The sequence below is a fragment of the Plasmopara halstedii genome (assembly GCF_900000015.1).
Source record: "Plasmopara halstedii genome assembly, contig: Scaffold_42, whole genome shotgun sequence".
NCBI classification, from domain to species: Eukaryota; Oomycota; class Peronosporomycetes; order Peronosporales; family Peronosporaceae; genus Plasmopara; species Plasmopara halstedii.
In genome coordinates this window covers 695006-711802 of record NW_020186963.1, presented here as the reverse complement: position 1 = coordinate 711802, position 16797 = coordinate 695006, and the positions used below count along the sequence as shown (strand labels likewise).

The 16797-nt window shown below is 43.3% G+C and overlaps 4 protein-coding genes across 4 annotated transcripts; 1 reads left to right on the top strand and 3 right to left on the bottom strand.

The window, feature by feature from the left end:
* Nucleotides 1-3869: 3869 nt before the first annotated feature.
* Nucleotides 3870-8528, bottom strand: PHALS_09515 (uncharacterized protein; the record flags this gene model as incomplete). Its single annotated transcript, XM_024723681.1, has 1 exon — nt 3870-8528. The coding sequence occupies one exon, from the start codon at nt 8526-8528 to the stop codon at nt 3870-3872; it is 4659 nt and encodes a 1552-aa protein (XP_024571762.1).
* Nucleotides 8529-8796: 268 nt separating this feature from the next.
* Nucleotides 8797-10657, bottom strand: PHALS_09514 (Zinc finger C2H2-type/integrase DNA-binding domain; the record flags this gene model as incomplete). Its single annotated transcript, XM_024723670.1, has 4 exons — nt 8797-10110; nt 10168-10260; nt 10324-10473; nt 10541-10657. 4 exons carry the CDS (start codon nt 10655-10657, stop codon nt 8797-8799), a joined length of 1674 nt encoding a protein of 557 aa, XP_024571761.1.
* Nucleotides 10658-11364: 707 nt separating this feature from the next.
* Nucleotides 11365-14057, top strand: PHALS_09513 (uncharacterized protein; the record flags this gene model as incomplete). The annotated part of the gene is made up of 9 exons (XM_024723659.1): nt 11365-11782; nt 11845-11903; nt 11966-12643; nt 12703-12873; nt 12939-13170; nt 13398-13434; nt 13518-13535; nt 13594-13879; nt 13938-14057. 9 exons carry the CDS (start codon nt 11365-11367, stop codon nt 14055-14057), a joined length of 2019 nt encoding a protein of 672 aa, XP_024571760.1.
* Nucleotides 14058-14158: 101 nt separating this feature from the next.
* On the bottom strand, nt 14159-15833 carry PHALS_09512 (uncharacterized protein; the record flags this gene model as incomplete). The annotated part of the gene is made up of 7 exons (XM_024723648.1): nt 14159-14365; nt 14426-14485; nt 14544-14618; nt 14693-15232; nt 15298-15435; nt 15491-15544; nt 15609-15833. 7 exons carry the CDS (start codon nt 15831-15833, stop codon nt 14159-14161), a joined length of 1299 nt encoding a protein of 432 aa, XP_024571759.1.
* Between the last annotated feature and the right edge of the window lie 964 nt (nt 15834-16797).

Sequence of the window (16797 nt, the reverse complement as noted above, 5' to 3'; positions counted from 1 at the left end):
CCAAGAACTATATTTTTGCATAGAACCGGAGACTGGGCAGGTATGGCTGCATCGTACAATATATTGAAAGCGTGTACAATGCGCCAGCCACCTGTGGCTTTCCTCACACACGAGGTTTGGCTACAATGCGGAGGCTTGCTCTCACGCACATGACCAGCCTTCTGTCGCTGGGCAAAAACTCGTCAGCTGCAATGACTGGCTGGTTGGCACCGTCACTGCCGTGTGATACAGTACTTCATACCAGTAAGTCTGTCAATTTTATGACCATTGTTCTTGTCGAATGGCAATTCGTCCGACACCTTGTCTGGGAATATATCAGCATATTCCTTGACAATCTCATACACGGGCTTTGAGCTTAGAGCGCCCCGCGACTACTCATCGAGCCATTCGTTTTGTGTCCTATCATCAAATACTTCCGCTATAATGATGTCATCGTCAATAGTTATTTCGACGATTGCACATATTTGCGAGATTTCGCCATTCGGCGTGGGACCCGAGTTTTGTATATCCACAACTTCTACAGTACTCTTCTCGGGCCCAGTAGGGAGCCTTCAACTAGTCGTTCCCGCTTCCTTACCCTTCGCAGCGTTTGAGTCGATGACCTTTATAGCATCCGCGGTTATATTAACGAGCACCCTGTGTCTTTTGCCGACTCAGCAAAGACACGATGCAGTTCCAGGCATTACGACTCGTAACTGCTCCCCACAATGGAAACATTCTCCGTCGTTGCGAGGATGCTCATTTCCAGGCGAGGTACCGGTCGCTTGGTATGAAGCCATTGCAGTTGGCTTGCTTGATGCTGAATTCTTCTTGCATCGCTCGGTCGATGGCATAGCCCGGCGTCCAGCGTTTAAAAAACTCAAGGAACACTTGATTCCGGATTGAACCATCATTCAAGCCTACCATGAACGCTAAAACTTGCGTTGAAACGACAATTGGCTCGTCGTCAATGCTCGATACCAAGTAGCAAGCACGAGTGCAGGTCGAAACAACCTTGACAAAGCTTCAAGAACTCAACTCAGGCACGAATTTCACTCTTTGGTGCTTCAAACGCATTTTTTTCGCTCGACTTTGAGGTTGTTGTAGCTGGTAAAGCAGTTTAGATCGGCTAAACGCTTCTCTTACGCCCAACACTTTGCACGACCCGCTTGGATGGAGCTTGCTGCAAGGGGTCTCGCAGTTGCCTTGCAGTGATCGCTGCATCCAACTTGACAAACCATCGTGAGAAAGACTCGTTCACTTCACCACGGTACAAAGACAGTTTCAAAGGCATCGTTTTGTACGATAAAACAGGAGTTGCGATATGCTCCATAATCTAATGATGCATAGAACTGACGGCTGTGTTCTTCAAATCATTTGAGAAAGACGACTGCAGTAAAATAACTACTGCAGCATCTCCGATGATTCTTGCAGCCGCTCGAGTGTCATCCTCGCATGTGAAAATAGATGAAAAATCATCTCACTCGTCAACACTCCAGTTTGCGGTATTAATGGACCGAGTGGTACCCCAACTCCTTTTATGTCGCTCGGACAAGGACAAGAGTGTGGAATGCGCGACAAGATCAACAGCCGCATCGTCAAGCTAAAATCGAGTGTCGTTGCAAAAAGCGCTCGAAGTGCTACCTGGTGCAAGAAGGCGTAGTTCACAAACAGTTATAAAAACATAGCACATACGATTTTGCGACGAGGAAGCGATTCCCGACGTATAGAGAGAAAACAGTCCCGACTTGAAGGGAGCGACTTACGTCCTCGAAGGTGAATTTGCAACTGAATTAAAATGAGTTATTGTTCTTAGCCACATGCAAAACACCCCAAGAGCTTCTTGAAGTTTTACTGATATAATTTCGGATGCCTGATTTATAAATCAAGCGTGAACTGAGGTTAAACCTCAGATTCCACAGATACAAGATCTTGGATGGACGGGGCGAGAACTTGGGAAGTTTGAATCCCAACTTTTGTAGAAAATATCCGGTATAATGGATTGGCTTAAGCCACCCACTTCGAAAGCTTGAGCTTCAACTTTCGTGAAAAATACCCAGTAGAAAGTGACTGGCTTACGCCACTCACTTCTATAGAAAGAGACACGTCGATCTCGTCTCCGATTCAGATCCACAAGTAGGAACCAGCATTTCGTATCACATAGAATGTTTGTGACTTCATATAAGAAGACACATGTGCATTTGAGCACACATACTGCAATCTCCTTTTTTAATACCCACAATGCATGCATACCTTCATGTAAATGGCTAAAAATGTAGCCTACAACATTAAAGAATTAATAAGGACGAGGGACGAAGATACTGGCTAGGTATCCCACGGTAATTTGGTCCTTTGATCCTTTGAGGAATTCGAAGCGTAAACTACTATGCGAGTTCGTTATCTGTAGAATAAAATATGATACTTATATATATAATTTGTCATATATCCGCAACACCGTTGTTTAACAGTATTAAGCTGCACAACCTCAACAAATACATGCGGCAATGCCTCATCGCTGTACACGTCTTCCCATTCAGGTCAGAAAGACACTCTGACAACTTAGATTTTGGAACTCGTGTGTTGAATGATAGAAGCATATGTCTGGAAACTTGGACTTCGAAGAGCTCTTTACCCATATCCGCGAACTAACATCAATAGAAATATTTATCTTGTGCCGCTACAAAGGCATCTTCTAAAGTTTTGGAATAAGATCAAGATTGTACTCTGTACATCACGTAAGTATTCATGATGCGAGGATATGATATGATTTCCTCACGTCGACATATCTAGCTCAGCAGATGACACATGAAACCAGCTACCACATCCTCTGAGCATAGCATGGTGAAATATGTTATTGTATATTGCACTAAGATCCAGCTATGCACGAGTAGGTGGGCTGAGAGTAACTTTAACTTAGAAGTCTTGATCAGATGTTTTGTACATCAAAGCTTGAGACTTTCCAGTAATTTGAGACGTAGCACATCCTGCTTGATGACTTGCATTAAAATCTGACGCGTTCGTCAAGCTCACAAGAACCACGTCGAAATAGCATCTTTAATATATCTTCGTCCCGATCACTAGTGATTCGACAAGATGAAGCCCTGAGTCCGAGGCGCTCGCGCGCACGCATCTGCAAGTTCTGCAGTTATGGTATCTTGGGCAAAAAACGTTTCGTTTCCTCGTCGCCACTGCGGAGAAGGTTTTCAGCGCAAGAGTACAAAATTTTGATATAATGCTTCCCACTACTTCTATTCAGCACGGTGTGCTCCTCACGAGTTAGGTCAAGCGCTAGATTATTCTCGTCGGAATTCGAAGTGTAACAGGCGCGCACGTTCCGATTCCCAATCGAAACGATTGACTTGAACACTTAACTTGGGCTCTACATCATGAATTAATCAAAAAGCCTATAAAACGAAATGATTGTTTGGCTTCAAACAATCATATTACGGGGTGTGTACAACTCTACGATATGGTGTTTGTAAATTTTTCCGGACTAAAAGCGAAGCTCAGAAGGATACCATGGTGAATTGGGAAGGATGATTTGTCTGCATGTCAATAATATTCATATCGATCTAAAAGTGTATATTTTTGTCATTTTTAGATGGGGACGTGTATTGCCTACCACTGCATTTATTTATTAGCCATACGCCACCCATGTTCAAAGCCACTTCAGAAATTCAATGCAAGATCGACCGAGTGATGCTTCCCACAGCCTACGACAATAATTTCAGTGTGTATCTGTCACCACGTTTTAAATTCGAGGCATTGAATGTCTCAACGCCAGTTGAGTGAATCATGGCTAAATATTTAGATTTTGTACGAGCTCAGTAATCGGCACAAATACCTCGCGTTCTAGTATTGATAAAGCAATCGTTAAGACGTCTAACAGTTTACATGTCCATTGTCTCCAAACAAGCCCGCAAGACCACTGAAACAGTCCGTACATCCACATTGTCAGAGCTTCCATTATTTACCTTAGACTGGCCTTTACCAGCGACAGGTGGCATGGTCTCTCCCGTCGTCGTTGAAGCGCGCCACAACGATCCACCCCTCAAATGGCACTGCACTCGAACCTCCACCCACTCCGCGAGATCAAGCTCAGACCAAGTTTCCGAGGTAGCGCCACTAAAGTGAGGCATCGCTGTATTTAATGTAAGCGCAGATGTAGGTGGACTAAACGTCACTTGAACTTTTAGCTGCTGTCCAGCACTAATCGAGCCACGCATTGGTTCTAATGTAAACAATTTGGCGTGAGGAGAATCTTTGTCCACAATAAGCTCGAAAGAGCCAGCCGATCCATTAGTAGTGCCTTTCACACCTTCTTTATGTCCGTCATACCCTCCATTACTTGGCATAGTGCCTCCAATGAATAGTGTATTTGTGATTTGTGTATCGATTGTCATGGCATCAGCCATTAGAGATCCTCGGCCACTCTGCAAGTGTTTATCTCTCGCAAAAATGAGGACGAGAGTGGTTGGTGGCTTGCGTAATTCCAAAGTCAATAGATCTGACAGTCCACCATTCCGAATCTGACTTAATGAAAGATCTGGTGGCATACCAAAAAGATCTTCTACAGGTTCTGGGATCACTGATGGTGACGTCTCAAGATCGTCACCTCTCGTTGCTGCTGTCGGAGCGAATACATAGAGCTGATTTTCCCAACAGCGTCCGGAGAGACTGATGAGATATTGTTTACTATCATTGGGAACTTCAATGCTGAATCTTTGAAAATAATGACCAGTATTCTCGCGATCTGGTTGAAAGACAACACGCACTGATAAAGACCCATGTTCGGGGATACAACCGCTCGTGGGAGAGAAAGTGAATACTGGTAATCCCGTCGACGTGATCAGCTTAGCTATTCCTGTGTCTTTTTCATCCAAAGGAACAAATGAAAATTCTAACGGAAACGCACATTCGTTTGTCAAAACTAGATCCTTTTCGTGACGTGTGCGTGCCAAAACATCTGAGAAATCCACCTTTCCGTCAGAAGGAGTGAAGGATAAAGTGGATTTTATCCCCGTACCACGAAGATTCACACGAATAATCTCTCCAGGCGCTAAAACCTCTAGCTCATCTTCGTACACGATAGGTTCAGACGGGCTAAATTCAACTTGAATCTGACTTGTCGTTTGACTGTTCGAAATATCACGGGGGGCTTCAATTATTCGAAATGCTCCCAAAACTTGCAAAGGTTGAGCACGCAATTGCACGCTATCGCTTTGAGTCGTTTCTAAAATCAAATCGCGCACTACTGTTTGCCCGACTGCCACTTGCCCGAATTGAAGGACAGTCGTTGAAGAAGTCAAAATAGGGTCCACAACGGTTGTTCGAACTTCAAGCGCTTGGAGTGGGACAGTTTTTTTGGATAGTCTTTTATCCGAGCCGTGGTCGTGTTTTTGAATGCATAAAATTATCCACGTGTGGTGGCAACTTCGGTGTTTGGAGCGATCACTTTGTTTAGTCATCGCACTCAAGTCTGAGCAATTGCTAACTGCATCGACTGGTAAATCACTTGCTGCACCTGCTTGTGACTGTGGCGCAAAAAAACACTTTTCGGGCAGTGTAAAAATGGCTTCAGTAGGTTTAAATGCGATCTCCACACGTATTGTTTCGTGCGGATCCAGCCGTGCCACAAGTGGCGAAAGAGTGAAAAAGGATTTAGCTTCAAAAGGGACAAGCAATTCAAAAAACATCGTGTGACAGTCGGATTGATTCGTCACGACGACATTGCACGTTTGCACCTGGTGCAACGATATGGCATCGAGACGGACAACTGTATGCGAGAAACGCAGATCACTTAAAACGCCGTAACCTGAACATGGCACTTTAAACTCTTCATTGAACGTCGAGGACCAGAGCGTCAGCTGCGGCTTTATCTCCACACTTGTTTCGGCACTTACTAGATCACCTGGAGAAGTCGGGATGTACACAATACGCAGAATTCTCTGCTCTTCAGGAAGTAAAGTTATCAAAACTCCTTGAATAGCGTCGGCAACCGTCACATCTTTAGGGACGGACGTCACTCCAATCCGCTGAGGAACTCGTGCCGTGTTTGTGATCAGAAGATCGCGACTGACGCCGTGTCCAACACAACATGCCCCGAACTCAAGCCCTCTCATAAGGGTGCCTTGGTTCAATACATTCAGTCGTAGTGAAGGTGTAGTTAATCTTGCTATGATGAAAACGGTAACAGGAACAATTTGATCAGGCACAACAATTCGCACTGGCGCGACTAACATTCCAAGCTTGCGAGACCCCCATCCAGCGCGTTCAATTTGCGTCCACATGCTTTTTTGCGGTCGAAATTTCACTTGTACGGCCAAAGTTCCCTCTTGAGACGCAGCTGAAGCTTGCACAAAACCATTCTCTGGACTTAACTCAACATAATTGAACAATGGTTTTGGTAGCTGAACCCGAATTTTCTCAGAAACTTTGCCTCGATTACCGATCACAAGCTGTTGACGATAAAGTTTCCCATACGCGCAACATCTAAAGTCCAGACGGGAGTGAGCAACATAAATTGGAGTTTGCAAGGCATTACCTGACACATATATCGGAATGGATGACAGCTCCAATGGCGCTCCTGAGCATGAGCGAGCTAGAAAATCGATGCTATAAGAACGATTGTCGATCTTCATGGCAGACATTGGTGCAAAAGTAAACGATAACGTTTTTGTTGAATACGGTGAAACAACGCCCTGCTTTTTGAATTGAATTGGTTTAAGAATATCTTCAGCCGTACACAAGGATGAGTCGATGACGCGAGTCATCAATTCTTGCTCGTCTATTGTAAGCTGATCGGTACAATTATTGTCTTCACGAACAGAAACGATTGCATCGAATTGTGTACAAGCAACTGCCTCAGAATTTGGTTGTTGAGATGGTTCATTGCACTTCACATCATTTGAACTTACTTGGTCACCATTATCATCTTGCGCGTTCTCGTCTACACGAATATGCTTCAAAGTCTCCATTGACCCGTCGGGAGTGATGTCAACCTCCGTTTTCTTATCCAGAGCATCAATACCGCTTGCATTTCCAGTCACGAGATCTGAATGACACTCTAAATTGTCTGTTTTGATCGCCCAAGGTTCCAAACAACGCACTTGATATTCGAATGGCAAAGCACCATCGTTACGAAGTGTCAAAGCGACAGTTGTACGTTCTCCAGCAACAACGTCAGGAAAAGTCACCAAATGGTGGGTTAATACTGGCACGGCTTTTTTGCAAGTACATCTCACAGGTATTTGAAAAACTCCGGTTGGCGATGCGATAGATAATGTCGTTTCAATATCTCTGTATTCTGTAGCCGTGAATGTCATCTTCAACACGCAACTCATTCCTGCAGACATGCGACCAGGTCTTTTATATGCAATATGAAACAGCTCGTTTACGTCGTCATTCAATGGTAATAGACGAAATTGATTCAGCGTGTTAGAGACATTTGTGATCGTGAATGAAAGGCAATGGTCTCGCTTAACATCGAAATCTTTAAACCAAAGGACCGGTGGATTCGCTACAAACGCATTTCCAGTGAACAATTTGCCCCACACAACTTGCGGATGCGCAAATCTCGAATCCTTTTGTCGTTGTCGCGATTCCTCTAAGTATTTCTTTTCCAATTTACTTTGATGTGTCGGCTTGCGCTCTGTTGTATGGTGATCTTCACTCCAATCACCTTGACGACAGTGTGACGTTATAAGAGGCAATTTAATGGTATCATTCGAAGTTGAAACGCGGTTGACGTGATGCAGTTCCTGACTGGGTGTCATTATGCTCTCTCCATGTTCGTCATTTATTTGTTGTGATAGCTGATTATGCTGTCGTGGTAGGAGCATTGAATTTATCTTCGCTTCGGAATGATATGGTTTCGCGAGCAAATTGGCAATAACACGTCGGTGTTGGCTACGCATAGCGCTCAGCCCGAGTCCAAAGCTGTGGTCTTTCAATTCAGTCTCTTGAGACGGATATACTCTTACTAATTTCCCGGTCGGATCCAGCGATTCTTTACCCGTGCGAGACAGCAAGTACGCTTTAGTGCGCTCCTCTTGCGCTGCTCGACCCATTTCACGCTGGTATTTGCGTTCATAGCGTTGATTATCAGCTTCTGCCTTTTCACGTTGCCTTTGAAGAATATTTTCAGCTTCAATTCGTTTTAATAAATTGGCTTTTCGAAGCTGAATATTCGTTTCGATAAGGGATCGTTCCTTCTGAGCTTGACGCTGTACTTCATTGCGTCTTGTGACCTCGTAAGGATTTTGGCCTCGTTCTATATAAAATTGATGCATCTGAGCCTGTTTCTCCTTTTCTTTATCTTTTCTTGCTCGGAAAACAGCACTTTGAGCTGCGACTCTTGTAGAAGACGCGTCAAAGTTGTGTTTGAACTGAAGCACAGCTCTAATGCGATCCGAGCGCTCGATTTGGCTCTTGATGACTACTTGAGACAGACATTGCCGATTTGACTGGCGCTCATCTTGTTTTTTATCTAATGACGTTTGAGGACCATCTGAAGAGGAACCAATGTTGCAAATGTCACGCTGTGCCATTCGACGCGCTACTATTACAGTCAGGTGACGTTTGAGCGAAACAGCTACAAATAGGGTTAGCTCGTACTTTCTCCAGACATACTTACATGTAAATCACTATTCTTTCTTACATACTTGATGACACAATTTCTAACACATTCTAAGACCACAACTTGTTTGCTCTCGTTACTAAATGGACATTGACAAATTTACACCACGCAGATCTTGTGAAAGCAACTGATCCAAGTATGAAGCGTGCACATTACGTTGACATGGTACAAGCCTATATTCATAGCAGCGTTGGCGACATCTCATTATCAAGAAGTGCAAAGCTGATCTCAGTCTTGTCTTCGAGCCCACCCGTCGCTTTCCAGTCGACTGCATCGTCATGCTGGAGCAACTCATCAAGAGCAGCAGAAGATGGTTGCTTGGCATCTATTGCCACGGTCGCAGTGACATCCTGCCAATACAGTGGGTTATTGCTGTTCACAGTAGACGCATTGGCAATGCCCGGCATAATCGAGCCACCATACCATTGCAAGTATGGGTTATTGTGCTCATTTCGATGTGTCAATTCATCTTCCATTGTAAAGTGCGTCATTTCCAGCGTCATCGGAGCGTTCACAACGTGGATCGGATCCGATGCAGAGCGCAATCTTTCCACTGTTGCCTGTTGGTTAATCGTGGCGGAAGATTCAATTTGTGCCATGGACATTTTTTCCAAATGCGTAGACAAATGCGCATCGTTCGTCCAGTCATCACGAAGTGCAGCAAAAGTATTTGAATTGAGCTCAGCTTCTGGTTCATTTAGCACAAACATTTGCGAACTTTCAGTTGGTAGTACCGAGTTTCCAGCAATTTTAAAACACTCCATTTCCACGGGCACCAAATTTGTATCGTTCCTTGTCGACTGATACAACCGAGGTAAAGATGACTCACCATTTAAATCAAGCTCGGAAGAATTGTTTATATCGTCAGTGTCATCAAAAGCGAGAACGGATAAAATGTCACTATCAATCGCTTGATCGTCACTAGGTAACGATGAAGAATGTCCTGAAGCAGAAATCGATGCAATCGACCAATCGAAAGACTGTTGATTACTGAAATTGACGCTAGTTGTTGGTAAAATTGGTTCGTGTGCACTTGCTGCACTGTCACTACGTTGATTCACTGGTATGCTTAGCGCTTCAAAAGGCTGAAACGAATCCAGTTCTGGAAACGACTCGGACTTTGGGCGAATATTCAGAAGTTCTGTAGTGGATATTACTGTTTTTGAATGCAATGTGCTCACTCGACGCGGTCGAGGTGTTCGAGCTCGTTGTTTGATCGGATTTGATTTTGGAGCTGCGATAGAATGAAACGGCTTCGAGACTGAATCATTCACAGTGACTGGCTCCGAATTTGATCTCGAGCGCATGTTGCAGCGTGAAGTGTTAACAAACGGAGGAATTAAATCCGGAGGGAAAATGGTCGGGCTTATTGTTTCGGAGCTTTGAGTTCGGATCATTATACTCGAATCAGGTGCAATTGTCATCATTGGCGTCGCTGGTCGAATCGCAACATTTCGTGGCGCATTGTGAAGTGGTAACAAGAACGTACCAACCTACAAGAAGCGGGTAGTAAGAGATAACGGGCACAAATGGCAATAATTCTTTATCACCTGCGTCTCTTTTCTCTCTTGCGCTTCAGCCTGTGCCAATTCGGGATGTTTTACCCGTTGATGGTGAATTAATGAACCTTCGGATCCATAAGCCTAAAAATTCAATTAAAGATTTCTATCCGAATCAAACTCCGAAATCAGCAAAATGAACTTCACCTTAGGACAACCTTTTACCGAGCATTTAAACTTGCGATCAATCTCTGCTGCAGAGCGTCGACGTCGCTTCTTACTGGTGCTTGAAGATGACGCTGTCTTCTTGTCATTCTTTTCTGTGTTGTCTTTGATATGCTGAGTCTCGATCTTGAGCTACAAGCGATTACAAATCCGATGTTTAACCGCTCTCTATTCCATGTTTCGTGTTAAGTACTCGTACGGTATTAAATATGGTTAATTTGTCGGCTTTCTTAGTGCGCCGTTGCTTTAAGTCGTCGAACATAGCTACATCACCGTCGAGACGGGATTGTTTGTGCTGCTTCGCCTTAGCCTTCATGGCGCCGCGTCGTCGTCCTTCTCTCTCGATGGATGCGGAGATCAGGTGCGTTTCTCTTGATGAATGTATGCGCCTCTTCAAGTGTCGATTCCAAGAGATGGGACAGGCATTCAGATTTGCTTAAATTGACGAAGATAGAGGCAAACAATACTGGGTGATAATGGCTGCTAAATTTCATAAGTATACACTAAACTTCAAAGTAATCCGATTTGAAAGGTCTTGTCTTGCAGCCATAATCTTGCGTGCGGATGGTGATGATGTTGCAATTGATCGATTCGGATTATTTTTCTTGGTCTATAGCTGATATTGTACTGAAATGATAAATTATTGAAATCATAAATAATTACGGTATCTATTTTATCTTGGCTTCATGGATTATCAGGCGCGAGTCAAACTTCAACTTCCAGTTTTGCACTTTTTAACAAAATTAAATAGCTTCTTTACAGAAAAAAACTCTGAGTGCATTCATGTAGGTAAAAACAAATGTATGCGTATATGCGTAAGTACATAGTGAAAATTTAAGCCTACACACTTTAGACTCTACAAACACATAATAAAAATTTGACAAATAAGTGTAGGTTTCAAGTATATATAGCAGTGTCTCGTTATTGCCTCACTGTAAAATGAACACTTCTGTGAGTAGTCTGCTATTCTTGGTGATAAATCCTCAAAGACTGTCGGTTTGCACTAATTACCAACTCCTTTGTATGGATATCGTAGCAGTGAATCGGTGGTTGCAATTGGCCTCAATCGAAGATAATGAGAGCGAGGCAATGGCCATCAGCTGCGTCGAGTTAATTCTAGCGGAGACAAATGTGTACTATCGTCAGAAATGCTTCGCTCAAAAGCTCTTTAATTACGCGAGCTCACACTTTCAAGAAGACATATTTGATGCAGTGTTTGCTGCTGCAGCCCAAGCTGACCAAAGTGTGGATAATACTCGATTTCAATGCGAGCTCCAACCAGCAATCAATGATGCAGACCGACACGCAGTGCGCAGCCTGCCGTTTAAAAGTCCCGAAAAACCATTGTCAATTCTCTCGAAAGCGGTTACATCACAAGTGTCATGCGTCGAAAGCTCACTGGATAATAAATTGCGTACACGAAAAAAAAAGATTGACACGAGTATCTTTTTTAAGGCACGATTAGATTGTTGTTCGTTGACTGATGTTGTAATTCTTAAACAGGTGAAGTTACGAAGACTGTTGAGATCTTACAGCTAGAAAACTTGGACGCCGAGAAACTCGTGCGTCTGGCTTTTGTATGTATGGCAAAGCAAGTTTTTTTGGTTACTGAATGTCATTGTAGGAGGTCGTCGAATGGAGAAATAATTGTTTAAAATCTCTCAGGACATCGACACGGAAGACGGAATTCGCAAAGTGGGCGGCCGTTGCTCGAGTTTTCTCCGTTCCAGAAACACGGGTATCAATGGATGTCGGTGTGATAACGCCTCCATCTCTGAAGGTTGTGGAGTCCTTAGCTGCAACACCTCTTTGCATGAAAACGAATGTCGACAGTTTTTCTTCGATCGTCGATATTAGTAAAAAGGAGCGACTTTCTAGTCTCGGACCACGTCGAGTAAGCCGTCGAGCATCGTCTTATTTAGTCCCAGCTATAAAGCCATTGATAGGTTCAACACCATACAGCCACAACATTGAACACCAACAGTCCCAAACCGCCGATTCCACACTACATCAGCGAAGATTAACACGACTTTCTGATTTGCTTTCAGGTCCAAAATCTGTTCGAAAACTCTCTACGATACAGTCTTTGACCGATCATTCTAGTAGTCTCAGATTTGACGAGCAAGAAACTGAGAGCGCTACTTATCAGATCTTCGAGGCTGCTGAAACACATTTTAATGCCTCTACTATCCCTGCTACTATGATAGTCGCTTCCGGGGTGATGTTATCGCAGGATGAATTATTCATCAAAGGCCCACAGCGGGTTGATGGACCTACGACAATGTCTCGCAGGTGCTTTGATGTACGTAATCATGTTAGACAATGTTTTTCTGATCTGATGGATTCACGGACGTAACGTAGCGCCAACAGCGTCTTGCTGCCGATACTTTAGTTGCTTCTTCTTCGAGCTCTCAACCACTTAGCAATCAGTATTTGGCGAATTCTTCGCTCGAAAATGGATGTTGTGAAATTGAGGGGATCACGAGTGAGCCAATATCGACTCCTCAACTATCGCCAATTGTAGCTAGAACGGTACAAACCATTTGACACTTTTATGTCGTAGCACAACACTAACTCCCGATGTATACTTTTTATAGCATATAACGAATTCTTCATCAACACCTTTACTTCGGGCCCGTTCGCCGGTGTTTAACACCAAAGCGGGCAGGAATCGAAATGCATGTACAAGTAGCGACAGATGTGGACGTACCAGTGTGGTTACGCAACGCATAAGACCAAACACTGCGTTAGGAGCCATTGCTTTGCCGCTTAAGCGTATCCCAAACCTTGCCACGGCAACGTCTTCTGGTGTAGCGAAACCTATGAAGGGTGCAGTATCCGCGATGTACATACGCGAATTCCCGAAGCCAAAAGCTGGAGTTGTTCACGTAATAAACAACCAAGCCGCATTGTTAACGAAAATGCACGACCGACACAGCAATGCATGGATGTCTTAAACATGTAATCAGGTTTGGTGAGATCATCAGATATTAAAGGTTATATGAAGTAGTGTTTAAAATAGAAATAATTAGTGACGGATAATTTGATATAATGAGTCGAACACCTGGCAAGAAGCCAGGATAATTTCCTTGGGTGCGTTGCTGCCTCTCGTACCGTTTGCGGCATAAAATCAGCCATTTTTGGCACTGAATCATGCATTTCCTTTGATGAGATAGTCGCACATCGCTCAAATTGTGATTAAAAGCGTGTGTTGAAAAACGCAATGGATGTCATAGTGGCTTTTGGGCGTAGTGTTGACATTGACGGCGATGAATGGATTGATTTAGGACCCATGCGTGAAACAAGTGCAAATCAACAACCACCAATGAACGTAACCTTGAGTGTATCAGAGCCAGTTTCAAAATTGTCTTCCATTGAAACAAGCGATGAGGAGCAACCAACGCTGAAAGAAACGGCAGCAGTTTGGAAAGAAAAAGCTTTAGTTACATCTAACGATAACTTCGAAAGTGTCAAGTCTGATGTGCAAGATCAAACGTGTGAGAATAAAGTATTCTCGAAGGCGGCAAGATCGAAAGCGGTAAGTTTTATGTCTTGAATACTCTAGCCTTTAATTTTGAAAGCATGATGATATGCAGAGTTTGATGGCGTTTTACCGTGAGAGAGCCAAAGAAATGGAGGAGAAGCATAAAACGATATTTACAGTTCCAACGAAGCAGCATAATGTGATAGAGTCTGGACGCTCGGCACATTTATGAAGTTGAGTCCGAGTGATCAGATTTTTTCTAGAAGAATTTTTTGACAGTTCATAGATAGCTATTACCGCAAACTTGATCGTTACTATTGATGGACCTCTATATTACTTTCCTTTCGACACTTCGTCGAGCAAAAATTGCGACCACATATCTGCAAAACTCTTGCCTTCGATCGCAGATGGATCAACGGGAACAATCTCGCTCTCATCTGGAGCTACAAGCCCGATAATCGATGAAAAAAGTCCTCCACCTCCATTACCTTGAATAGGGCAGCTTAAACCAACTCTGCGCTTTTGCTCTTCAGTGAAGTCCTGCAGTATCAAATATTACAATACGCATGAAAAAATAATGTGAATATATTAGTGCCTCACCATCATCCGCGCCATTAACTGAAGGATTTCACCCTTCTTGGTACTATCAACATATGCCACCTATACACATCATTATTTGCATTTGCTATTCATGTATTCGAAGATATGTCACTCTTACCACCAGTTGAGCAGCAAGACTTTTGTTCAGAACTTCACGTCCTGAGTTGTAATGCATTGCAGTGCTTTCAAGTGCCTTGTAAAAGCCAATAGAGTTAAATTGAATTACTTAACGACAGTATATAGATACAATGTCGATGCAATTATTACCTCCCGAAGCTGATCACATTCACGAGTCTTCTTCTCCAATGCTTCTTTTACACGCTGTAGCTCACTTGCTTCTTCTTCCATAGGCTTCAAATTAGTCTGTCGAGTTCGCAATTCTTTCTTCATCTGTTCAAGTTCTGCTTCTATCGTAGCCACATATTCTTTACGTGACTTGCTGTCTACTTGAAATTGATGAAGGACTCCTTCCAGAGCATTTAAATTTCGTAACAGTCTCTCAGCATCGTTTTGGGCAACTGCCTTATCTGCTTCCGACGCCAATAATCGAGCTTCCAGATCATACACTTTCTGACTTTCAGCCAAGCTTAAATCTTCAAGCTTCTTTTCCATTTCGTTTGTCGTCCTGAGCTTATCCATTTCAGCTAATAAATTCATGTATCCTTGCTCATACTCAACAGCTCTCAAACGAGCCTCTCGGTCGTCATCACGTAATGTCTCATTGGCAGCCTCTAGTTCGTCAACTCGGTCACGTAGCACAATAAGTTCCTTTTCTTGAGCATGATACTGCGTCCTCAGAGCGGCTGTCTAGTGTGTCAATCAAAAAAAATTTAACGCTTTTTTCTCATTTCATTTGCAAAAAGGATTGTCACCTCAGCTTGAGATTCCTGTAACTTTTGCACAAGTCGATCACTATCACATTCTGTATCGAATCGTTCTGCTCTTTTTTCGTCTTGTCTAACAATTTGAAAATTATCAATAATGATCTTCTGTTCGGAAATGCTTACCTCCTACAAAAACATGAATTAATTATGCTTATCCGTGAGTGAGTGATTGTACCAACACCTGCGCTTTCAGAAGACTTTTTAGCTGCTGAACTTCTTCTCTAGTCTCTAGCACCTATTGGAGATATAAAATTACACCTGAGTAACTTTTAAACAAATATTAACTTGTGTCATATTACTTTTTCTTCCAAGGCTTCGTTTTGTTTTTTTCGCTGTAACAGAGCACGCTCAAGCTCGCAGATATACTGCTCCTGCTCGTCCGCTTCGTTGGCTGTAGTTAGATGCGGCGAAGGTGCCACAACTGCGTTCAAATGGCCATTAAGCTGCTTTTCCTTCTCATGTTCTAGCTCAATCTCCTCGGGAGCGACGATGTCAGCTATGCCCTCGGCCAGTCGAGACCACATCGTTGACCGGCAATAACAGTATTATCGGATTACAATGATTGAATTATATGCAATATTGCGATTATAGTAAAAAAGGTACTGATTAAAATACAATTTGTACTAATAACTAAAAAAAAACTTTGGCGGGCATAAAATGCGGAGGAATGCAGGATAAGAGACCTTTCGAGGTCATGCTTTATTGGTCATGATTGTTACATGATTAAAATTCTCGTTAGTCCCTATTTCGTGTTCATGATGCTCAAGAATTTTTTCGACGAAATGTATCGCCCTGTTGTTTAGAAATTAAAATTTTTATCATCCTACCATCCCTCTGACTACATTGTAGAGATAACCAAAAACGTCGGGGTTTCTATCCTTCAAAATACGATTTTACAACAAAGGATTTGCACAGACCGGATGAGTATCGGGTAATTAGTCACCCATGAGATGGGTGAGTATGAGAGAGTATCGTACATTTCTCGTTACTCAAGTTTACTAATGGCCTATGAGTAACATGTACTCATAAGGAGGTCCTTATGAGTCATGGGTGAGTATAAAGTACTCGAGTTACTCATACATGTTTTCCGCAGCGGTACTCGTGGGTTGAGTACTTTTAGAGACGTCTACGAGTACTACATGAGTGATTTGTTGATTGTCTATGAGTAAACCATGAGTAAAATCATGAGTACTTGCATGAGTATCCAGCCAGCAGTAGTAGGCAGCCGCGCGCGCGCCCACAAAAAGTATTGTGTAGTCCTTCAAAGTCCTTTATCGACTCTTGTATGTTAGCTACTATCCATCACATTAACCAGCAAACCAACCACGCCCCATCACCAATCATCATCATCAACGTCATTAGTCACAACATCATAGCCTCGATTGCCCTCGCTCGCTGCTTCTATCTGCAGCAGGTGCGTCGTCCCTTCCTCTCCTTCTGTGGCAAGGATTGTTCTTCATCTTCTTCGCTTCTTCTTCTTCTATCTTT